This window comes from Tauraco erythrolophus, chromosome Z, assembly GCF_009769465.1.
Source record: "Tauraco erythrolophus isolate bTauEry1 chromosome Z, bTauEry1.pri, whole genome shotgun sequence".
Taxonomy (NCBI): domain Eukaryota; kingdom Metazoa; phylum Chordata; class Aves; order Musophagiformes; family Musophagidae; genus Tauraco; species Tauraco erythrolophus.
Genome location: NC_141496.1, coordinates 54,977,382 through 55,002,717, shown reverse-complemented (window position 1 = coordinate 55,002,717; position 25,336 = coordinate 54,977,382). Strand labels below are relative to the sequence as shown.

The 25,336-nt window shown below is 42.2% G+C and overlaps 2 protein-coding genes across 3 annotated transcripts in view; one reads left to right on the top strand and one right to left on the bottom strand.

The window, feature by feature from the left end:
- The first annotated feature begins 1,537 nt into the window (after positions 1-1,537).
- On the top strand, positions 1,538-10,342 carry PPIC (peptidylprolyl isomerase C). The gene is made up of 5 exons (XM_086628864.1): positions 1,538-1,705; positions 6,208-6,321; positions 6,811-6,904; positions 8,566-8,750; positions 10,214-10,342. Exons 1-5 carry the CDS (start codon positions 1,538-1,540, stop codon positions 10,340-10,342), a joined length of 690 nt encoding a protein of 229 aa, XP_086484990.1.
- A 3,009-nt stretch (positions 10,343-13,351) lies between these two features.
- SNX24 (sorting nexin 24) overlaps positions 13,352-25,336 on the bottom strand; it is a 93,787-nt gene continuing 81,802 nt past the window's right edge. The window contains exons 4-7 of one of the 2 annotated variants that reach the window (XM_086629801.1): positions 20,280-20,370; positions 18,995-19,027; positions 18,006-18,070; positions 13,352-13,422 (exon numbers count right to left, since the gene is read on the bottom strand). In XM_086629801.1, coding sequence (XP_086485927.1) covers positions 13,352-13,422; positions 18,006-18,070; positions 18,995-19,027; positions 20,280-20,370 — 260 coding nt within the window. Of the gene's footprint in view, positions 13,423-18,005; positions 18,071-18,994; positions 19,028-20,279; positions 20,375-25,336 lie in introns of both variants that reach the window. The other variant, XM_086629800.1, reaches the window with a different exon arrangement.

Here is a 25,336-nt window from a genome sequence, read left to right as displayed (position 1 = left end):
AGTAACCATCACTCTTTGCTGTGCCTGGGAAATGAGTTTTTACTACAGTTGCCAGATGAGAAATCTTATTGCATTCAGATGCACTAGTGTAGGCAGCACATGGGGCTGAATGGAAAACAGCAGAAAAGTGACATGCCCGGCAAAAAAATGTCTATGACCAACCTACAGTCAAAGGTGGGCATTAGGGTATGTCTATAGTGCATTTTAGTTTGGATCAGGAGTGCACTTCTGAAGTGCACTTACTGTGCTTTGGTTCTCAATGCAGAGAGGTCTTGCCATGCATGAACCAGATTCCCATCAGACGAAACTAAACCAGAAGATGTGTCCCAGGAGCACGCCCAGCACTCTTCAGTGATCTTGTGGTCAGCTGGACAGACCACCTGAAAAGCACACGGTGCGATACCAACTCTTCACCACCAACTATTGTGTCTAGCTCTTGCTAACTGAGGCAGAGTCTCAAGCTGAGAGGCTCAGCAGCAATGACAGCGTAGATGTGACAGCACAGAGCTTATTCTCCCTCAGCTCTCCACCCGACCTCTGGGCTGGCTCTGCAACCAGCACCGAGCTCTCTGTGTAGGTACTATGCAATATACCCAGAAACGCAGCGCTGCTCGGTTTAATCCCAAGTGTGTTTACGTAAACCACTGTCAGCCTCCTCCTTGCAGTGTATCCGTATCTACTACTTATTTTTCTCTCTTATTTTTTCCGGCACTTGGGAGGCCACAGATTTCACTGTGTGTTAACAATCTGCGAATTTTCTAGGGACTGGAGCAGCAACACCATTTGGGACAGGTCCTGAACGCAAACGATTTTTTCAGCAGACAAGGTAACAGGTCAGTGTCAAAGGTAAAGTAATTTGCTCCACTGGGATCCCTCTTCCCTGTCTGGGTAGGCAATGGCCTGGGAAAAGACGTTTGCATTCCCCTCGTTCGTTTGGTACAGCTCCTCGCGGCTCAAAGCCGGGGGTGCCGAGACGGGCGCCCAGCACTGCGCCTCTGCTGCTACGACAGAGGAAACCAGCAGCACCACAAGCGCCCTTCAGGCTCGTATTTCGACTCTGCATCTTAAATACACCAAAGGTGAAAGACCAAGGACCCGCTTCCAAAATCCCCCCAACACCTGCTATTTTGGCCACCTCACCTCCTCGCGGGACCCTCCCGGCACCCTCCCGTGCGCAGGGCCGGGCTGCAGCCAAGCAGCGCGGGCACCCCAAGGCCGAGCCCCCACCCCGCGCCCCCGCGGAACGAGCACCATGACCCCCCCGCCATCTGTAACCACCTCAGACCCAGCCGGCGGCCCAGCGCGCAGCCCCCAGTACCCAAGAAGCAGGAAAACGCGCTGGGAAAAGCCGCGGGCGCTGAGGGCAGGCGGCCGCCCCGCCCCCCTCTCAAATCCCACCCCACCCCGCGCAGGGTGCCCGACGGCCGCGCTCCTGACAGGCCCCGCGGGCCGCCCCGCTGAATTTCCCCCGGGGCAGCGCCGGCCGCCGCTCGCCGGGGTGACCGCCCCGCCGCCGCCCCCGCAGCCCCCCCGCCACATGGCGCGGGAGGAGCCGCCCGGCGGCGGGCGCAGGCGCCGCAGCACTCGCCTCAGCGCCATGGCCCGCGGGGGGTCGGCGGCGTTCCTCGGCGCTGTCGCTTGCCTCTGCGTCCTGGCTCCGGCGGCCGAGGGCTTCAAGAAGAGGGGACCCAGCGTGACAGCCAAGGTGACTCTCGCCTGCCGCCCAGGCGGCTCCGCCGACAGGGAGGCCTCCCCGGCCGCCGGCCTGAGGCGAGTCGGGATCGGTCGGTCATGAGGGGGCTGCGGCCTCTCCCCCGCGGGCCCCTGCAGGCGGTGTTTTCTCCGCCAGCCCCGCGCCCCTCTGCTGGGCAGCAGTTTCTGAAGGGTGGGGGCCGCCTGGCCGCCTCTCGCCCCTGTTCGGCAGAGAAACGCCGGTCTCTCGCTGGCTCGCTCCTTCCCGGGCCGGATTCCGGGCGGAAAAGAGGCCCCTGCGGGGATCGGGTTTGGGGGGGGGGGGGGTGGGGGGCGCTTGGACGAGTGCCTTAACGTACCCGTTTTGTAAGTGTTTTCGGTTTTTTCTTTTAACCCCTTTGGGCATGTCCCCTTTCTGTGAGCGCTGGCACACCTCAGCCTTCCAGTGAGCCGAGCCTGCCTCTGGCTGACGGGAATGGTGACTTTGACGCCCGTAATTACATCCTCGCTCGGGCGGTCTCTGCTGTCGCCAGCGGCAGTGCGGCTTTCGCTGCCCCGCGGCTCAGCTGTTGTGCCGTGTCTGCTTTTTGTCCCCCCCCTCTTTGCTGGAACTCTCGTCATTTTACTGCCTCCTGGTTTCCTTCTCCCTCGCCCTTCCTGCCCGCGACAGGCTCGGGCGCCGGGTGCGGGTTAAAAGCCAGCCCCGGCCGTGCCGCGCTGCCGAGCGTGCTGCGGGCTGGGAGCTGCGGGCTGGGAGCGAGAGCGTCTCCTTCCCAGGCGGGACGGGGTTGGCACGTTGCAGGTGTCGCTGCCCGAGAGAGGGACCTGGGGGCCGTGCCGCCTGGCAGCGGCATGGGGATGGACCTGCCTGTCGCAACATGCCGGGATCTCTTTCCAAAAAGTTTTTGCCGTTGCAGGAAGTGGCATGTCTAGTCTGGCTTTGGATAAAGGAGGGATGAAATGTTTCTGCTCGCAAGTGTACCTTTCCACCTACACTCAAGAGCGAGTGCTGTGTTCCTGGTGAAAGACACCTGCACTGGTGAAAGCGTGACAGGGAAGGGGCAGAGCAGCTTCCTCTGGCACGGCCTCAGCTTCCTAAGCCACAGGCTGTACTTTTTTGCCTTCATTGTCCACAGCTTCATTGCCATGGACTTCTAGTTCATGCATTTGACTTTTTCGCGGGGGTAAATCTCACACGTTTTGGCCTCCAAATAATTTTCTGGCAATAGGTTACAGTCCAGTTATGCATAAGGTACTTTGCTGCTTCACACTTCGCGCCTGGCATTTCATTTTGTGCCCTTTTCTGAGTCTTACGCTTTGGGACATAGAGAATTGCCACTGCCAATTTTTCTTGTCCAAACCAGTCACAACTTTACAGAGCTCACCAAACCACACCAGTTTTCTCTCTTCCAGCTTGCATAGTTTTATTTAATCTTTCTTCATATAAAAGGTATTTCAGATCTTTGAGCATCTGTACTGCTGTTTTCTCTACGTTTTCTTAGGTTGGTTTGATCATTCTGCGATAGAGAAGCTGGAGTTACATGCAGCACTCAGGGTGTGAATGCACAGTACAGATGTGTAGCATAGAAAAATTACGCCCATCTCTTGTCCTTATTCATTTTTAATTATTTCTGATGTTCATTTTCCTTCTCTGACCTTCACAAGCCCAGCTCCAAAGTTTTCATCAAACTGCTCAGGGTGACTCCAGATGTCTTTTCTGAGTGGTAGCCGATTTAGGGCCCCTCGCTGTGGCTGTATAGTCCTCTTCTGCATGCAGTATTCTGTGTTTATCAGGAATTCATGTGTCATTATATTACCTGGTGTCTAGGAGTCATGAGATCTTTCTTTCACAGTAAACTTTTTTTTCCCCCCATGAATAATTGAATACTCTTGGCTGTTTTTTCATTTTGATATACACCATCTTGTGTAAATTGAATATGTTAATGAGAACCAGCCATTCTTACTGGTGCACTCTTTTTCATTTCAATTTTGAAATACTGTCGTGGGTTAGGTCGACCCCCCCCCCCCCCAGCCGGTCACTCCCCCTCCCCCACCCCCAGGAATGAGGGAGAGAATTAAAGGATAAACGGGAAACCCGTGGGTTGAGATAAGAATGATTTAATACAGATGATTTAATACAGTGTAGGTGCTCACCACCCCCTCGTATGCGAAGCCCGTCTCGTCGCGAAGCTGCAATCACGGATGAACGCGAGGCCCCGAAATAGAGAGGGGCAGAGAGAGAGAAAAGAAAGAAAAACAGCAGAGCAACAGTGCAGCAAGCGCAAAAGAGCAGAAGTGCAAAAGAGCCAAAGCGCAAAAGCCCTTCTTCCCGGCTGCCCCTCACTTTTATACTGGGCATGACGCTGCATGATATGAAATACTAATTGGCCAGTTTGGCCCTCAATCTTAAGTTCCACCACAAATCACAAGGGGAATCGTGTCCCCCTTGTCCCAGCTATGCTCCCCCCTTATCCCGCTGTGTTTCTGCACTCCGGCACACTGAAAAGTCCTAGGAGTCTCAAACATCAGCTTGCTATCAGCATTCTTCTCAGAGTGAGCCTCTGAGTAAAACCAAAACACGGAGCTCTTCTAGCTGTTAAAAACTCTGTCCCAGCTAAAACTAGGACAAATACTTACTGCAAATTGTAAATAAGATTAAATATTTATGTAAATATTAATAAGACAGAAAATTTATAATATTTATTTTCTTTAAGAGTTTTTGGTGAATAATCTGGCCAGATGTTTTTCGAGACTTGAGACTGCTGTTTTGACAGCTCACTAGTCTCTACAGGCTTACTGACTTTCCAGGGAACTCAAGGAAATATGCTTAAAAGAACATGGCGTCTCTATGCAAAAATGGCATCTGGGGCTACCAAATATTTCCGTATTTGATTTCCTGGCCAGAAATAGGCATAGACACATTATGTGGTGTATAATTAGGAAGTGCCGAGTGTCCCAGAAATCACCAAGTGTGTAGCACAGGTGTGTGGAGTGCTGACAGGAGGCGAGCTACTTACTGTTTGTTCACAAATGCAGAGTAAGCCGAAGCAACACTTTTTGGAAGTGCTGGGTTTGCTTCTTCAGTGAGCAGTTCTGCCACGGTTGGAGCCTTCTGGTTAGGTTAGGTTAGGTTTACAGTGTGTGATGGACTTGTTTCCATGCGCTGTGTGAAAGTTTGCTGTTACTACTATCTGGGGTCATTGTTCAGTAGCCTCTGTTGTGTTACTTACATGTGCTTATGTATTTTAGGCAGTCCTTCTACTAGGACAATGTTTCCAGGCAAAATAAGGTGTGTTTAGAAAACGTAGGCAGGCAGTACCCCATACATATATAATGCTGGTGGCAAAATTCAGAGAGCTATGTTTATAAAAATGTTCAGAAGTTAGTGAAAGTGTGCTGTTAATACTTTGAGAGCCACACATCTAAGAAGTATGTTATTTAGTGCCAAGTGCCAAGGAAACGAATGAGGTGTATCAAAAGGAATTTTATTTTCTTTATGGAGCTTTTATAGCATTAGCCAAAAGTTCAACAGTCAAAACCACATGGAAGATCGAGAAACGGTAGAAATGTTTAGTAGGAGAGCGTGAAAAGAGGCATTCATATTGGAGAGCCCATGGTCATTTATTATCATTATTGGACTAATTCCGTAGCGTTGCAGACAAGTGATATTTGGTTGAGTGCCACAAGGAACAGCAAATACCACATCATAGGAACACACGTTGCTGTTTCCTAGAAGTCGTAATGGTCTTTATGTAACTTTTTCAGAACTTCAAAATGCCTCATTTCCTGACAGCTGTTCTTATTTTCAGTAATTGTTGGAACGTTTTTGCACGTTCAAATATGCATTCATCTATTCTGAATGGTATTAAAATGCTTTATAACTCATTTGCCTTTTTGAAGTTGCTTTTTAGCAACATCTACGTTGAGGCTTTTAGGCAATCAGCTGAATAATGTAGCCTGGTTATTTCTCTGTCAGGTTTCCATGTTTAGGGAAGTGACTCCTTGCTTGAGCCATAGGATTTTCTTTCCACTGTTTGTCAGTTTAGTGATATTTAGGCTTTTCACCTGTACAGTGAAGATTATGAGTGGATAGCAAACTATAATTTGTAGGGAGTGTCAGTACTATAGTTCCTTGTTCTTGTTCACTACACTGGAATAGCGTCGTTCTTCTTCCTTACTTTTGTATTTCATCGTTTCCACGCAGCTTTAAAGACATGCATGTCTGGGAGAAATCTTGAACGCTACCTTCAAACTTGTGATACAGCAGTCTCACTGAGCGCTTAAAAGCAGTAGGAATCAAAATGGGTAGTCACCAGTTGTCAAACTGTCTTCTGCATAATCTGATTTTGGTAGCTCTAAAAGGATTTTTCTTAAACAGCACCCTCAGGAATTGAAGGATACTATTAGTATAGACCAGCCAGAAGCAGTTTCTTACCACCTTATGCTTTCAAAAGCTTGGCCTTTTTGATGTGCACATGCTTGTATAACTTTTGTTCTCTTCACAAAAATGTTCAGGTGTTCTTTGATGTGAAGATTGGAGACAAAGATGTTGGCAGAATTGTAATTGGATTGTTTGGAAAAGTTGTCCCAAAGACTGTGGAGAACTTCATTGCGCTGGCAACTGGAGAAGTACGTTTGCGGTTTTCTTCCACTGTGTACTCAAGTTTGGATTGGGGAGTAAATATTTGTTTAATGCTATTTCAGTTGTGAACTGTCAATCTTAATCCAGTGGAGTCTGTGCAATAGTGCCATCCCCAAGGCTGTGCACTGGTGTGCGTCTTCTCAGGTCCTTGGGGCTTGGTTCACAAGATGTAATTTTGAGATGCTGCATATCTCCACCTCAGTCTGTCCCTGCTGTGCAGATCTAGCGTGTCGAGATACTGTGGTCAGGTACCAGTCAAATAAAGACAGTGGCTTTGATCACCTGAACAGTACCTGCCTTGTGGCGATGCAGCCCAGCTGCATTCACCTGCATCTCAGTTTAATTTGCTTCTTGCCAGTATTGTCGCCGGTGGCGGTATAGTCTGTGAAGTCTGGCCGTTCACCACATGCGTGTTTCCATTTGACTGTGTAGAATTGGATGTTATATTCATTTAAAGAACTATTTCATTTTCTTAGAGAGGATATGGATACCAAGGAAGTAAATTTCATCGTGTCATCAAAGACTTCATGATTCAAGGAGGAGACTTTACAGCTGGAGATGGATCAGGAGGTAACATGCTTAGTATCTTCCAGGTTCCCTTTCCTTTCTTTGAATGTCTGCTGAAAAGATGGGCAAAACAGTGTATTCCCTCATTCTTTCAGCTCGCAAAAATGAAAAAAAAAAAATTTGCTTTAGAGCATCTAGTACTTTTCCAAGCATCTTGGAACATAAGCTGCAGTTATTTGGATTACCTGATTATAAGTATGTGTAGAGCATCCTTTGACCTCAGTTTTTGCAGACAGTTCTTTTCTGTCTGTGACTTGTCCCAATTCAAGAAGCATGGCTTTGCGTGGTGGGCTGGAGCCACGTGACCAGCTGAGCTGCTCTGACAACATACTGTCTCCAAGAGATGGATGTCTTTGCCCTTGCCCTGGTCTGGCTTTGCGACAGCGCTCCTTTCCTGAGGCAGTCATTAATTGCATGTATATGTGAACCAGTTCAAGTCATCCAGCAGAAAACTAATCCGTGATGAAACACTGAATGCGCATAGAGGGAAGGCCGGTAGGGAAGGAGTAGGCTGTCCTCTCTGTCCTCAGCTCCGCCAGTTCTGTGGAACCTTCTGAAATGTGGTATGGGAGGGAATGTCAAAACAGGAGTAGAGAAATTAGATGATGAGGGTCACGCCCTCTCCCTTTTTTTCTCTTACTAAATTTAAAACCGTAAACCTACTAGTGGTGTGAGTTCTGGCTGTGTGTACCACTTCTCCCTCCTGAGCCTCCAGAGGACCGTTTCAGTCCACGAAGAGGGGCAGTCCCAGTGCAGCATCTCCTGCGTTGCATGCATTCTGGCTTCTCATTTCTTCTCTTCCTTTACACGCACATTCTTCACGTGCTACGATTTGAACTGTCTGCATACCACTGTTAGTGATTTCCCCGCTGGGATGGAATGGAAAACACACGTTCCTTTTCCTTGCAGTGAACAATGGAGAAGGCTAAAATACCAAAGACAAAGTTTTAGCATTAAAGGTAGGCAGTGTTTGTTTGCCTGCTAATAATGTTTATCGGGATGGTATCTGGTGGTGTTGGGAGCAGCGCCCATTGTGCTAGGCACAGTACAAGTAAAGAATGAGTCAGGCAGCCTTTGCTTTTCAAAGTAATGCTGGTTTAAACATGAGTCATGTTTTCTCTTCTGAACTCTTTTAGAAACATCAAAATCCTCACGTAATGATTGTGCAAATCCACAGTGAGTCTTTCAGGCTAACTTCCCTTTGGTCTTCATGTATTTCTAAACATGTCTAAAGCAATTTCTTATTAGGAGAAAAAGTTGTAAAAGTGAAGACTAAAACTGTCAGAAAACATGGCAATCTTATTTTTAGTGGCCATAATTACGTAAATTTGTTGAACAGGGTGAAGTCCACTGTTGCTCAGTGGTGTATGTCAGCAGGACCTTTGAAGGTACTTGGCTTGGTTGTTGAATTCAAAGGATGGAGCATCATCAGCTTTAAATATTCTCGCCTTATATGTGGTGTTGTAGCTTATCTTTTTCTTTACACGCAAAATGCTTCAACTTACAGAATCACTGACGATGGAACAGTAATGTTGCTGTGCTTACTCAATGAATCTTCAAGTCCTGAATTATTTATACTTTGTTTTTCCCATTTTGAACAAAAAGGAGTGTTTTTTTTGTTTGTTTTGGTTTTTTAAAGTTTGCTTTCTTATTTTGTGCCATAGGAAGAAGCATCTATGGAGAAAAGTTTCCAGATGAGAACTTCAAGCTCAAACACTATGGAATTGGATGGGTTAGCATGGCTAATTCTGGCCCAGACACCAACGGATCCCAGTTCTTTATCAGTGTGACAAAGCCTTCCTGGTTAGATGGAAAACATGTAGTATTTGGCAAAGTCCTTGATGGAATGGTAAGCTAAAAGTAGTGGCAAGATTAATAGTGGCAAGATTAATCCAAGAAAATCTGGATGAGCTCTGCCATGTTCTGTCCGTGTTAGTGTAACTTACACTATTGTGGTTCAAAATAATTGAGTGTTTGTCTAATATATACGTGGTGGAAAACGGTTGTGAAGAGCCTGGAGCTGGACGATTTAGAACTGAAATAGAAAATGGGGGCTGCAGAAATAGAAACTTAAATCATGCCTTTGGCTTTCACAGCTCTTGTTTCAGACCGCTAACCACTAAAATCAATGCTGACACCTTTGCAGATTACAAATGGAATAAGTTCAGGTCCCCCTTTCACTAACGCTCTTAGCCATGAAATAATTGTATTTATACAAGCTGGAATCTAATTTTGTAGCATGTGCTAGTTATGGATAACACTTTCACTGGTAGGGTTTTTGGAAGCATGTGAATTAAAGTATACAAACACATATATTCAGATCTGTTTAAAAACTAAAAAAAAAAAAAAAATCTAGTTAATTCTCTCAAACTGTATATAGCTGCAAAACTGATCAAAGGCCAAAGAGAAAAAGTTTAAAAGTGGTACTTCCAACTGATTATACTTTTATTAGCCTAGTTTTCCTTTTAAATTATTCCATTGAATCTGTGTTTTGAAGTTAATGGGGGACACATGAACTGCTGCACTGACCAGTTCTTTGAGGAGCTTGAAAACCTTGTCAGAACACTTGTCCCCCACTCCCACATTCATGTTGAATTCAGTTCTCACGAGCTACAGTAGTAGCTGAAGACTTTTGAGAGGAGACTTAGACTAAGTTTTAGTTTAGTTAGATTAATGGACAGATATCCAAAGCCAGGTTGCCAATACTACGAACTGAATTTTGTCCTTTAAAAATACCACTTCAGTTAGTTGCCTAGCGTAAGGCCAGTAGTTCACCTGTACCTGTCTGACTGGAGGGCATGGTACCACACGTAAAATCTGTGTGTGTTTGTTATACTACAGGGAAAAGCAGTCGTCAGATTTCTTGAAGCACAGTTATGCTGTATGATTAGAAAAATAATTACAGCTCATCCTTTTATGATCCCTGGATTCACTTTCTGCTCATAGGCTGCAGATAGATCCTGTACGTGCTAGGTCTATCAGCTGAAAGGATATTTCCATTTGCCCCTTCATAGTATTTTTGTTGGCCAAAAGTTTTTGTAGAAGGGCAAGCAGCCCTCCATATGCTTCTGTGAGCTGTGAGTGGGCTGCAGAGTGGCACAACTGTTCATGTTGGGGGTGGGGGGAAAAGTATGTGGGAACTCAACAGGGTCAAGGTCTTTGTTCAGAAGTTACTTATTAAACAGTAATACTAGGAGCAAGTCGTCTTTTACCTGGTACAGACCTGAGACACTTGAGTTTCCTTGGCTAAACTGAACTCTTTTTTCTCTTCCTTTTTTTTTTTTGTTTGCTTTTTGTTTTGTTTTTAAACAGTCTGTGGTGCACTTGATAGAACTCCAGCAGACAGATGAACATGACCGGCCCCTTCAAGACTGTGTGATTGTGAACAGTGGCAAAATAGCTGTAAAAGAGCCATTTGTAGTTGAAGTTGGCGACTGGTGAGACCAACAGTCAGAATGCAAAGTATCACTTTTTTTAAGGCCTGTTTTTGACAGATCTCAAGTGTCCATTGAGTTTTCTCCTCAAAACATAGGAGGCTATATTTAGACAATACTTACGATTTGCCAAATACATAAAAGATAATTATGGTTTCTGTAACACCTTGGAGCTGTCACTCCTTGAAATTTAAGACATATCCCACTAAATCTGAGATCTTGCAGAAAGAGTTTTTCATGAAAAATTTTACAAGTACTTCTGTTTTTTCAAGGTTTGAAGTACAGTGATTTTGTTTTATTTGGAAATTTTTGCAGTATTTGTTTCTGCCTTTTCAGCTGAAAATATTTTCTGTAACAGTATCAGCATTTTTAAAAATTAAAAAAAAGTAAAATAGAGAAGTGTTTTGAATAAATAAACGTTGATTTCAAATAAATACTTAATGAAGAGCTTTTTTTTATACCCTCCCAAAGGCCTTTCTTCTCGCCTCAGTTGATTCTGCAAAATATGCAGGGGGTGCTGCTTCCCAGGAAATGAGGTTGTAAGGTTAGAGCAGGGACAGCAAATTTACCTCGTCTTAACGTGTCAGGTAAAGGCCTTGCTGTCTTTCAGAAAACCACAGTATTCAGATACAATCCTGTAATGAAGAAAGAGGAGCTCTGTCTATCGTTAAATTTAAGACCATCCATTAGGAACTGATGAAAACTTCGAAGAGTCCTGGTTTTCCATCCAGCACAGTGAATTTTGTAATACCTGGCTAATGTTACTTACGATAAAGCTCAAATGCTTTCTCATGCGGTTTTGCTGTATGTGAGAGATGCAACTTCAGGTTCATTATTTTCGTAACGCTTTTTAAATGACTCTATAAGCTTAGAACTTAACTGGTGGCTTTTAAACAAGGTCAGCGCAAGGTAGCGCTTTGAGAGAGCTGTGTTTGTTAGGTTCTTTAAATAAAGTTACGTAGCAGTCCCCAGGAAAGAGATGTGGACTTTTTCTCTGGAGTTTCCAGTGTTTTAGAACTCAGGATAGAAGAGCTGATGCCAAGGTCTGAGGTAGGATTGATCCACCTGCACAGCAGGCAGCACACCGCTCGTCTTTGTAGTGACCAGTTTCCTAAGGGTGTCCTGGAGCCCATTTGAGGTATCCAGACTTTGAGTCGTGCAGGGGAAGAGTAAGTACTACAGCGCAGAGCTTGTAGGTGCCTGCTGGCACCCCCCTCACAAGGAAACAGGAAAACACGGCAGGCAGGAACATCCCTCAGGTCCTCCTGATGTGTCAGAGGGGTGCATCTGCTGGTTCATTCTCCACAGTCCTGGGCCCTCTCCTGAGGGCAAACACAGACACTTTTCCTCAGAGCTGTGAAAGGACTGCTGTCCTCTTTAAAACAGAGCTAGAGGAGAATTTGCTGAACGCCTCAGAATTTGCCTAGTACTACGCAGTCACACTTCCGTTTTACCTCTGTTCATTTCTCTTTCTACTGGCTGTTCAAAGTAAAATTCTCTGAAAAGCAGCACTGGGAAGCAGTGCTAGGAAGTAAGAGTGAGAACACCTCAGGCTCCCTCGCCCAAACAGCTTTCTGCTAGCAGCTGAAAGCTCTCCTGGAGGTTTATCCCACAGACAGTGTAGAGTGTTCTGCTGCCTGAACAAGTGCTGCAGTCACAGCCTACCTTTTGTACAAGTCCCAGGTTTTTCACTGTTCCCAGGCAACTTTAAAACAGATGTAGCAGTTGGCAGGAGGCAACCTGTGCGTCTCCAGGATTAGACTTCTGCTTGTCTCTAGCTTTACCGCTGCGGCTTTTGTGCAACGCACCCTTCCTCTGAAGAGCCCAGTGACTTACTGGCTGTTCAGTCATGCTGGATTTCTTCCCCCAAGACATACCCTTTTATAAGCCCAGCATGTTCAGAGAGCACGGTGCTGAGAGTTTTAAATGAGCAGACACCCAGTTATGTTCTCATTCTTTATGTGGAGATGCTGGTGAGACCCATCTCTGATGACACAAGCTCAGAGAGGTGTCTTGTTCGATTAGAAACACACAAAAAACACACTGGAGCAGTACGTTCATGTTCTAGTAATTTATCTGGTAATGTCCAGTAGCACATGTACAAATTTCCAGTTAAATCTGAACAAATACATACATATATAAGTGTATATATATATATGTGTATCAGTTTTATCATTTTACTACATAATTGCATTCTTGCATTAGCTTACCACAGAGTTGTCTGCTCTGTGACTTACAAAAGGTTAAGATGTGGAATACAGTCTGCAAGTTGACTTGAAGAGTAAACATACACACAGATTGGATGTCATAACTGAATGGAGACGCATAAATGCCACGTAAAATCTCCTGGTAGATAAAATCATTTCAACTGAAATCTAGAAAATTTCCTGAGAGAGCGCTATGTGTTTCAGAATGTGGAAGCATGTTTTCCAATAGAAACTCTCCATACACTTGCATTGGCTCTTTTCCAACCTGATATTATGGAGCAGATTAAAAATAATTTAAGAAAAATGAATAAAATACTTTAAGTTGCTTTCAATTCCTTCTTGCTTTATTTTTTTTTTTAATTGGCAATTTCTCACACGTTCTCTTCAGTGCCAGCACTTTCAATCTATCCACTGCCAGCAATGGGTAATGCGCTGGGAAAAATCCTGGTGCAAAAAAGTTTAGTGTGATTGTAATAGAAATTACAGAAATAATTAGAAAAGCTTTCAATTCTTTTTAAAGGTTAGTGTAATTCAGTGTATGACTTTCAGCTTTTAGTGTTAAATAGGTAGAGCATGTTAATATAGAGAAGGTATAAATAACTTCAATACTGTTGTTTCCATATTTTTTTTTAAAAGCAGCAATTGTAGTGACATTGATTTTATTTAAAAAGAGAGAATGCTTGAACTAAAACTGAGGTTGTGCCTCTCGCTTCTGAGCATAATTTTCACATGACAGAATTTTATTCCTGTTAATTCCATTAACCATGACTCAGGGACTTGCTTCAGCTTCTTCTAGCCACGCATCACTTCTACCTGGGCAGTAAATGAGGATAAAATATTCCATGTAGAATGCCTTCTATAACTACGTTTGGAAAGTCATCTGAAAAAAAAAGGAAAAAAAAGAAAAAACTTTGGTTTCTTATCTATGTCAGTACAATATAAATGCTTTTGTGAAACTTAACTAGGTGAGGCCTCCTATAATTTGGGTTCCTGCATCACTCAACTGTTTATCCGTGTTGGGGATGTGCTATTAGTAATGCTGTTTCAGCACTAAAGCCACTTTATTAGTGTAGCGCTGGGCATTGCATGAATGCGCTGCCAGATTTGTAGCTTATTGATTTAAAGGGATGTTCTAATACTTAATGCTGCTAGGCTCCAGCTCTTTATCTGAATCTTTTCTCACAAGGAAGATGGATTACACTGGCAATTCAATTTCTAACAAAATCTCAATATACTTGAAGGAATTCCAAGATTGCTACTGGGAATACTTCAAAGCTGTTTTTCCGTTGTGGTTTACAGCAATGTTTAGACTGAGAAGATTTGAAGATGCCCGTACAATCACAGATGATTATTTGAGGCAGGAAAATTTCAGGCTGTCTCTAATCAACATAAAGCGTCACGTGTTATAAACTGTAAGTCATCCTATAATACCTAAAGGAAAAACCCTCCACTATGTTCTCACCACAGACGTAGAGGAAACACGCTTAATTTTCATGTTAAATTCAGCATTGAAACAATTACCTGATAGAATACAGCAACAGATCCACACAGAGGCGTGGCAGGATGTACGTTACTGAAGGGAAAATATTTTTCAAATGCACCGACTCCTGCATTTTTCATGAAGGGTTTGCTTAAATCACGGGGCATTAAGAGTAAGAATCTCTGATCACGTTTCACGATCTTAAAGTTGCTAGTACACTAGGAAATGGGTTTGCCTAGAAGAACAGGCTGTTTCTGATACAGAACTTTCCACACTAATCCAGTCCTTCCTTCACCTATCAGCCTAAAGGATATTCAAAAAGAGGAGATGCAACTTTTATAAAAATCAGTAGGTACTTGACAAATTAGATCACCTAATACGGGTGGGAATTAGGTTTTGCCCCTAATTCTTTTGCTAAAATCATTTTGGAGGTGAAAATTTTGAGCAAAAAGTAGATTTGGACTTGGTAAGAAAAAAAGCAATCCTTGTTAGCTTAAAGGTGTTACCTCATAGGTATTAATAAGGTGATTCCAGTGTATTACAGATGTTACAGAGATATTTCCGGATGTTTTAATGAACTGCAGCCTCCATCATAAACAATACAGGCATAACTACCCCTTGCTTCTCATAGTAAGTCACCATTATAAATTACTTGCTAATATTTTGAATCCAATAATGATTCCTCAAGTCCTGCAAGCTCAGCTGTCCCAAATCACCCTGGTAGAATAATCCCATGCTGTTGTCATTAACGTTATTAAAAATACACTTGTAAGGGCAATCTGATGCTTGCCTTCTAAATTAAATGCTGCAGTTCCAAAAACCAGTTTTTACTGGTTCTTCGATAACATGCAGTATACATAGGAAAAAGAGTATTGACTAAAAAATGATACAACTTTACAGCATCAGATTTACTGTGAGGCTTTGTTGCTTAAAAATATAAAGTATTTTATTTAAGTGAAGTGTATAAATACACTGAAGCACAGTCGTGCAGATCGGTGATACTTGCATGGCTTAAGGAATCGGCAGAACAATTCTCAAACAAGTCACAGTAAATCTGAGATTGCATTTTTTAGCTTCTGAGGTGTCATTTTTGGTTTGCAGCATTTTAGATTTTTCCTTCAGTTTTCTTCAAAATAGTACATAACTTCCCCCCCCGCCCCCCAACCCCTCCAAAAGAAGTGGCCATCTTACACAAAAAGTGATGTTGCTCATGCACTCAGACTCTCTTGGATACATCACGAAAAAGTGAGTCTGAAAATCAGTGAGGTTTGTAACTATCAATCTTATTTTTGGAAAGTTGTCTTGTAACAATAAGAAATTCTACACAATTTCTTATTTTACAGGATGATGTTAACACAGACGTTCCTGTATCCAGGAACGACTAACTCCACTTCTGATCCAAACAACTGTCATAGTTCACCTTCTTCAAAGAGTACGAACAATGAATAGTTACTTCCTAAGGGACACTTTTAGTCATAGTTTGAGCAGCCTTGGCTGCTTTTTACAAAGGAATCAGAGTACATTGAAGTGAGAACTGATCTGAGAGAGAAAATTCTAGAAAGCTCATCTGTAATTTCTCCTTGCTGCAAACGGAAAACCAAGAAGAAGAATTAAAGGCAATGGTAGTTGTGCAAAAACTTGTTTCTTTCTAACCAGACTGGAGTCAACTAGTAGAGCCTTTAGACTTATGACTTGGTTTTCTTCTTCCCTTTTTAAACTACAACTCGCATTCTAATTTGTGTTTTAATTCATTAAGTTAAAGAATAACTTGAAAATGAATTTGATGGTTTAGGGTCTTCAAACACAAAGAATATTCACCTGCCCTATTCCAAATATTGTGTGTCAAGGCCAAAAAATGCCTTGGTGAAAAGTCCTTTGTTTCAATGTCATTAATGAGGCCTACTTAATATTTAGACATGTCGTGTTGGAAGAGGCTTTTATCTTAATCCAAGTAAAGCACTACTTAAAGAATAGGTACAATATTCATTATAAAGTTCCTAATGGTTTCAAGAAAAGGAAGCTTAGCCTTACTCGGAACATACAGTAGGGAAGGAAGATGAATACTTTCACAGAACTGCAAAACCTGGAATACAAGTCTTACAAGAAAACCTTACATGTGGGCTGGAAACATTAAGCACTGACTTCGTTTTTCAGGATAACTGTATATGAAATCCGTTTTCTCTCTCAGGAACAGTATGGAATTAAACGATGTCCATAATTTACATCCTGCGCTCGAGGAATCCAAATTTGCAATTCAGAGGAACATTAAACAGTGACATGGAGACACACAATGTGGTTCACTCTAAATATGACTACAGGCAGCATCTGGGCCAACTTTTAGACACAGGTAACTCCGTGTGTGCCTCTGCCCACTGCTGTTGTCACTTGGGTCAGGAGTAACCTTGTGAGGTGACCATCTCCCCTTACCGTGCTTCGGTTCAACAACCCTGTGATTTGCACTCCGGCCTCAAACGGGCATTCAGTCCACGTGACCAGACTACTGCTAAGTCAAAGTGAAAAAAAAAACGACCCTGTGATGTGTCTTCCAATGTGGACCTTGGTCACGCAGGACCTCTGCACTTGCTGTGTCACTGTAGAACTACAACTTTAAGTTCAGTAAGACTCCATAGGGTCAATACTGTTGGGCCACACTACCAGCTAGAGTGGATATTACTTGCAAGAGAGGCTATTTAACCCTCCCAAAATTTGTAAACCCAGTCCCTATGGTTTTGAAGAACAACTTGAAAAAACAAAGAGAATGGATGCAGCTGGAAGAGATGTCTGGTAGTTATCTGGTCCAACCCCCTGCTCAAGCATGGACACCTACAGCACGTTGCCCCGGACCATGTCCAAATGGCTTCTGAGCGTCTCCAAGGATGGAGACTTCACCACCTCTCTAGACAATCTGTTCCAGTGCTCAGTCATCCTCAGAGAGACAAAATGTTTCCTGATGTTGCCATGGGGCACCACTGAAAAGACCCTGGCTTTGTCTTCTTTACATCCTCCCTTCAGGTTTTCATATGTATCTTGAGAAAATCTCAAGGAAATACACTTCTTTGTCTAAGAAACTAAAGCAAACAAGTGTACTTTCCTAAATTTACTCTTAAAAATTTCATTATTTTCAAGGCAGCTCAAGAACTTGACTCTTGATTCCAACACAGTATTTTGTAAAATCAAACAAAATGCCACATTAAAAAAAAAAACAAACTTAATTTGCAGCTCTGGAAGAAAATTCTCCCTTGAAAGTGTATTACATTTTTAATACAAAATTTAGTAGAAGTAACAGTTCAAACAAGTAAAATGACAAAACCAGGAGGAACACACAACTAAATATGGTATTTTTTTTCCTGCACACATTTAATTTAAGACAGAGGGCAAGTTCTCTAAATTAATAATGCAAATAATTTTTTATTTTTAGAAAGGGGTCATAACTAGCTATTTGAAAACTCGTTTGAACCATATATTAAAAGATGAAGCTAATGTAAATGTCCTGTGAAATGCATCAATCATACTTAAAGTATAACTTCTCTCCCCCCACCCCCCAAAAAAAAAGCTCTAGCGGTTATAAATGGTAAGAAACAGTAATAATCCAAATGGAAATACAAACATGCTCGCAGTAGATTGACTGGTGTTTAGGGAAAAAGCGCTTACAAAGGACTGAGCCTCTAAGTTCAAATCCTTCAGGCAAAACAGCCCAAAGGGTCAACAAGAAGAAAAGAAAAGCAATGTTCTTCGTCTTTTGATTTGAATTCTCAGCAGGTTTGTCTGCGAGAACAACTGGGGGAGAAAATTCCGCCCTTTTATAAATCATCCACCCCACTTCGTGTTTTAATGGTTTCTTACAGAAGAACTATCGTTTTATTGGCAGGATATTAGATTTTGGACTAGTGTCATTCGACTAGGCCAGTATTAATAATAACGTGGTTTATGCGGTGCAGGGTCAGATCAGTAAAGCGCTGTTAACGGATGACAGGTTTGATTACCGTTGGCTTTAGGCAAGACATATGGATCCCTTAGGAACAGCAGCACAGGCTGGTGGGACAGTTTGCTGGAAAGGTCAAGAACAGGGATGTCAGTATCAAGGGACAGCAAGCAGAATATTCTACAAACTAGCTTTGATAAAGTGAGGTGGCCGAGCCATGCAGGAGCCACGCCGGTGCGTTTCGGCACACCAGCGCTGCCCAAAAAGGGCAGGCTCTATCTCCTGGGAGCAAAGCTCACCACTCCCCAGCCACACAGTGAAAGCACCAACGTGAAGTTGGAGGTGAAGGGGCTGCAACCCCAGGAGAAGCAGCTTGCAGCTGGCTTTGAGACCTCCTGATCCAGCTCTGCTCCCTGGTGCTTGCAATGTAGGCTACAAGATCACCTACCACCAGGCTCCAGGGTCTATAGGCTCTTCAGGCCACCAGACAGACTCAAAACTTCACCACTTTCTTTCAGCCCCCGAAGTCATTGCTGTACACCTCACCCCTGGAGAGAAGGTCCTTGGAAGCCCCACCACATAGGGCTGCCTCCGACCCTGGTCACATTACAGGCGTCCTCCCTCAGCCAGCGCCAGCCCTCTCCCCTCTGCTCTGCACATACACGTGCCAAGCAGCGCAACCAGGTACATACAAAGCTCTGTGAAATGCATAGGGGGGAAGCCAAACCTCTAATTCCTTCTGCTAAATCTTCTTGCTATGAAAAATACGCGTCACTGGGTAAGAAACATTCCCAGAAATATTTCAGAGCTAGCAATATTCCATTAGGGTTTTGTAAGGAATTTCTCAATACAAGCATAATGATGCTCCGTTCACACTGCAAATGGATGGATCTAGCGCAGCTGATGAAAGTAGCCATAATATTTAACAAACTAATTTTAATGCTAACTACTGCTATTTTGTCAAGCAAGGAACAAATACAATAAATGCCCATAATTTCAAGTAGTTTATTAACCTAGTGTCTCTCTAGGAAGAGTAGGAATCAAGCTCACCTTGATTCTTCAGATTCTGTTTCATCAAAAGAGCTGCAAGTAAAGTGAGAGGAAACTTTTGTTACAACAATATTAACTCTACAATAAAAAAAAACAAACAACCAAATCCTTTAAGAGCCATCAAAGGGAGCAGCCTTCCTCTGGTCAGCAGCTGCATACCGCAGTGCGATGAAATGAATGCGGGAGCTCGAATCCCTTTACAACAACCACTGCTTGGAAACGACAGCGTTTTACTCTAACAGACAGGTTCACAAGCACATCATGAAGCGACGGGGTACAGTCCTACTGAGGGTATTGGCTGCTGTCATTAACTACAAGTGAAAACTACAAGTCTGTTAGCTTCTGAAGCACTCTGGAGACTGCCCTGAGCCACAGACACCTCCGAGCGTAAGACGGCCTCAAAATTATCTCCACTTTTTTCAGCTCACCTCCTCTCCACTGCGATCCGCAACGGAAAAGGGCCACATAGCTTTCAGGGGAGCAAGTTCTGGTTACGCTGCTGGACCTTCCAGCTACGCAAGCTTGCATGGCAAAATAAATTATTCTCCCTACAAACCTTGGTTGGACGAGGCTTTGAGCAACCTGGTCTAGTGGAAGGTGTCCCTGCCCATGGCAGGAGGGTTGGAACTAGATGATCTTTAAAGTTCCTTCCAACCCAAACCATTCTATGATTCTATGATTCTGATAGCTGCAGATGGCAGCAGAGCTTCCAGTTACACGGTTTTGGGTATTTCTGTAGTCATTACACTCATCATAATCATACTAAGATTCCCTTCTCCCACCCTGATCTAGAACCCTTCCCAGAGAAAGGGCAATGGGGTCACTGGCGTAGATGTCATCAGAAAGGTGAAAGACCTCATTTTCAAACACATAGAGGGAGATCATAAAATGATCACAGAATGAACTTCTACTTTGTCCAGATGCTATGACCATAAAACATACGCAAAGGCTCTTTATGCAACTTTAGTGAGTGTTTATGAATATCTGACAAACTCTATTTCAGTAGATACTTCAAGATCTATGAGAAAATCATATTTTTCTCATCTAAACTCTCCTTTGCTTTCCAAGAATATTACATTAAACCTCACTTCTGTCTTTGAACAGGCTGGATTTATTTTACCACCTTTTGGGGATATATAAACATACTTAACATGAACCTAATGCCCATTTATTTTACAGCGTTAGAGCTGGCAGCAAGACCATTTTAAGTCAATGGAATTGCATCAGCACTGAGTGGATATGAGCCTTTTGGCCTCCATGTATTCTTCAGTAAATGGGAGCTTACCCACAGCTTTCTGCTTTTGGCAAGGCAGGTACATGGCGAACATTCAGGAAATCAAGAAATATTTTAGGGAGCTCTTCGTTTTCTAAAATGACTGTCTGAAAGAAAAAAAAGCACAATAGAAACCCATGATTTTTTAATATTTTAGATATCACACACTTTTATTCAAGCTAGCAAAACATTTTCCACTTGCAACACTTTTCAGTTCTTCTCTATTTTTTTACACCTATTTTGGAGTGCTTCATTTCAATAGGGAAACCACAGTTCTTAATGAATCACATGTAAGTATATTCAGCTTACGCTACTACATTCTTTTTCACCTGCCATCACTGGTGCCAAGCTAGATGCCTCTCAAGCAGAGACGTCTGGTTCTGGAACTAAGTTATTGGCACACTCGTTTGTGAATAAAATTCTGTTTATTTAAAACATAAAATAAAGCAGCTACAGCTCAGTGCTTTTGCATTCACCTCACAGAAGACTCCTGTCTGGCACATCAGTGGAAACAGGAAGTCTCCACTTTGTGCAATTTTATTAATGCATGCCTTGGTAAACGCTAACAAGGAAAACTCTTTGCTTGGCTTGACAGATCAGCTTACAACATACTCCTTGTATCTTCACTGTAACTCTTAATGACAAAGCTCTGACCCAGGAGCTGCTGGCTAGACCTGCCCCATTCTTCCACAGCAGTGACATAATGGCCAGACTCCATCCTCCTTTGTCTTGCCATTGATAAGATGATTTACAATTTTCAGTAAATTAATTACAAGTACACTTAAAAATATGTAGCAAACAAATGAGATGCTTAGGTGCATGTTCATCATGAAAGAGTGACACTTAAAGGAAAGGAAGATAGATCTCTGATGGTTTCACAGAAGCAGACCAAAAATAATTGGTGATCTTTAATTTTCACGAGACAAACAAAACAGTTAATAAATTCAACCAGTGTCTCACCTGAAAGACTAAGCTCCTATTTATTTACTGTTCATACTGCCATATGTTCTGATAACACACGTACTCCCCAGGTAAATGAAAGCAACAAGCTCTTCCCTAAAAAGCTTTCCTTTATAAAGGCCTGGATCCAGAGTGGATCCTGGAAGAAACTTCACTAGATTTATAAACAAAACGACTTGTGCAAGTAAAGCTATCCACGTTCATCCTGTTCGTTTTCACATCCTGTGTTAGGAGAAACGAAACCTAGAGAAGAAACAAGACTGTGATGGGAAGAAAAATTACTCTGCTTACATTCAGGAGGTAACTTATTCCTGCGTGTGTACATTACAATATCACTAGGGAGACACAGTGGTATGTAGAGGAGAAAAGGATCATAAAAAAATTAAGTTGGAAGATACATCTAGAGGTCGTCTAGATTTTATAGCTGGCTTTATAGCAAATCATTTGGTTATTTGTGTAACGAAAACCCAGTTAGTTTAAAATGTACAAGATGTGCAGAGGTTTAAAGAGAGAAACACATTTGAAAACCAAGATTTTTGACAACTGGGTTTTTTTTTCATGTTATATTTGCAAATCTGAATTCAGAGTCTACGTTTCTTCAATAGCTGAGGCCATCACAAGTTTGAAAAAAGAACGGGGAAAAATGCAGCTTTTGAACTTTTCTGTTCTAGATTTTAACGGATGCAACAAACGCAAGTCTGAAATGTTGGCAAGTGTTCAGCCTTTCAGTTCACCTCTACATGAAGATGCTGCATTAAAAAATGCCACTTCATTTGCATACTGCAAAATCAGCACTCTGCTGCTGCAAAATTTATCCTGTTCTGCATTCAGGTTATGCACAGAAGGAGGGGTGGAGGTGGATCCATATTCAGAGGGTGTGTGAACAGCATAACAATGCGTATGATTTGCTCAAATACAACCATCTTACTAATTATATGCAATGAAGAACTGCAAAAAGTTGCATAAAGATGTTTAAGGGCATCCAATGCTTATGAGCAATCTCATAGTCACGTATCTTGACAGCTTTTTCCAAAAGTTGAGCTGCCTGCTGAAGCTGCTGAAGAGAACAGTGATTGTCAGTGAAGAAGAGAAGGATACATCACCGTATAAAAGGAAAACTGCCGGCAGCTCTTACAAACCTATTTGTTTCTACTTTCGCTCACTCCAGGTTAATATCTCATTCTGTTTCTTTTAGGTTTTTTTCATGACATGCATCAAGTCAACCCAAGACCTGCTAACCCTGCCCTGACCAAATATATTTCACAAGATGTAAGCAAATAGCATCTGGTTTAGTGTGTTAATCCATATAGTTTGCTAACTGCCAAGAACTCCGCTTTGGTGATCAATAAACTTGAAAATCTGAAATTTGCAGAGAAGCAAAGGCAATTCTGCACTGCACTGTGTTTTGGATGCCACTTCTGTTGATTGGGAATTTTGTCATTTCCAGAATTTTATGAAGGGAGGAATGACTGCATTGAACACAGGACGATTTTTCTACTGATGTAATGTGACATACATTTTAAAGAATTGAAAAACAAATGAAGGTACAAGTTAATTATGCTAATAGGGGAGCAAATTATCTTCTGGCCTGACTTCATTGGCTTTGATACAAAAAGGGCCATCACATAATCCAGACGTTAAATATACATGGTAGAAACCAAAGGAAAGAGAAAAAAAATTGAGAACAGCAAAAAAAAGGCCAGCCACACTGGATTAGGTGTGTCTGTCTAGCTGCTTCTCCTACCTCTGGCGGTGGCTCAAAGTGGATGTCAAGAGAAGAATGCAAGCTTTCTCAACTTCCTATTTAAATTGTTCAAAGACCCCCTCTTAAATCAGAAATAAATGTTTTCAGAATTGTCCCGATTTACCTAGAATAACCCATACGACAACAGTTTTTTGACTTCTGATAGAAAACTTGTAAGAAATACATATTTTGCAGACTTGATGATCTTTCAATAATAGCTGAGCAGAAAAGGAACCAGCAGGTAGAGTCTCTAAATCACTGTCTATAATTTCAAGGCTATAATCTCAACTGTAGCCTTTTTCAAGTGAATGTATGACATTGGTTTGTAAACATGACTACTGCCTTGTTTGCTGTGCAATCAGAAACGTAAAGATACATATTTTCAAAGAAATAAAATCTCACAATTAGCTTGTTAGTAATGTGAATTTTTAATACATCCAAATTCTACCACGATCAGAAAAATGAGTTTCAAATATGGGCCCCAGAGTGCTGAGTAGACTAATTTAAGAAAAAAATGGCAGGTGTTATTTCCTTCCCCAAATAAATTTAGAAAATCCTCAAAACTAAACCACCTAACACAACCTCTGGCAAGTGATTTGGGAAGTGACTCCAGAAATAAATTGTTTAAACTCATTGATTTCAGCTGAACCAAGAGTATAAGCGCCATATTTTCTTAGAAAATCGTAAAGGGTGTTTATCTGTTACTGTCACACTTTAATGAACTACTCTGCGCTTCAGGAAAAAAAAAAAAAGCAACACAAGGGAAAGCCTGATGTTTACATCAGCAGAAATGTCTTTTTCATCGAAAGAGTGCAATTATTATTATGTAGCACAAATCACAAAAATCCCAATTTTTCTACCTTATCAGTTTCATAAAATCATGTTCCCTAAGGATGTCATTGATTAGTTGCACATGTTCTTTCAGTGACATCTGAAATACTTAATTGTCGGTTATCTTTTCTCCTTCAGCAAGTAAAATATAGTCACAAAATTGCAGAGGGACTTGTTCTGCCTTAACCTTAGCTAGATGCCATCATGCAGTGGAAAACAGTGCTAAAATATCACAGGATAATGCTCTCCAACAAGGGAGACATATAAACAGCATAATGATTTCCCACGAGTTTCCTTTTTAGAAAATTGTCACTAAAGCCAGGGTAAATGGTGACATATCTTCACAGAGGACACTGTGAAATCGAACACTGGCATTCTAGTTAGGTCCAAACCTACTCATCAGCCAATTATAACAGTAACTGAACATCTTGCTGAAAACCCGAACAAGACCACTTTGCTAACCTTAGGAGATCATGCCACAGGAATGCAACGTTTTCACAGATTTTTATTGTATTATTGTTGGTTTTAATGAAAAAAGATTTAACAATTAATTTCTTACAATCATCTATCATACGTTCTCAAGGTTACTGGAACAGCTGTTGGAGGGGAGAAATGAGGGTGGGGAACTGAGGTACAAGGTTTTTAGGAGTCTTTACAGTCTTTTCCATTCAATCGAGTCTAGTCTGAAATGCTGTACAGTTAGGGTGAAAAAGTTCATGACAGTTTTTCCTCTCTTCACAGGGAAAGATGCTTCACAATACCTAATTCAGTGGTGCAGCTAAAATGGGGGAGAAGAAAATCAATACATTCCAGCTACAGTAAGTAGGCTGGAGTGTCAGTCTCCGCTGGGACCAAAACCCACATCTTTTAGAACACTTTAGAGTCTATATTCTTCTATTAACCTGCTTTTCCTGAACTCCTTTACACAGTCCCATGAAATGATAAAAAGGTTACCAAAAGAACAAATTAACTAAAAACCAAGTAGACTAAAGAACCAGGCTTCTAAGAGCAAGCTTTCCTTTTTTCTCTTTTTTTTTTTAAAGTAATAGCAGATAAAAAAATGTTTTATATTACCCATTGTGAAGAACTATGAAGAAACTCACTCCCTTCTTCAGTGAGGATGTTGTTACAGGTTATCACTAAATAAGTTAGTCACTTAAGTTATTGTAGTAAGGACTCTCCACTTTACATTACTACCAGAAACACTCACTGATAGGCAGTTTTGTAAGAATAGGAGGAGGTTATCAAACAGGCTTAAAACTCTGTATAAGGATACAAGAAACATGCAAACGCACACACAACGACACAAAAGTGATGGTCCATATGAAGTACCAGCTAGCTAACACTCCCAGACTGCACATCAAAGAGAAGTCAGCAATAAAAGCAACATCTACACTGGAGCTTGAAAGGGAACAAGATACTGACTGTAGGTATTACAGGCCAAAATAATTCCAAAAAGATCCCTAAGTTACTATCTGAACATTAATGTAAAGTCACAAAAGAAAAAAAAAAACAAACCTGCGCAGACGGGAAT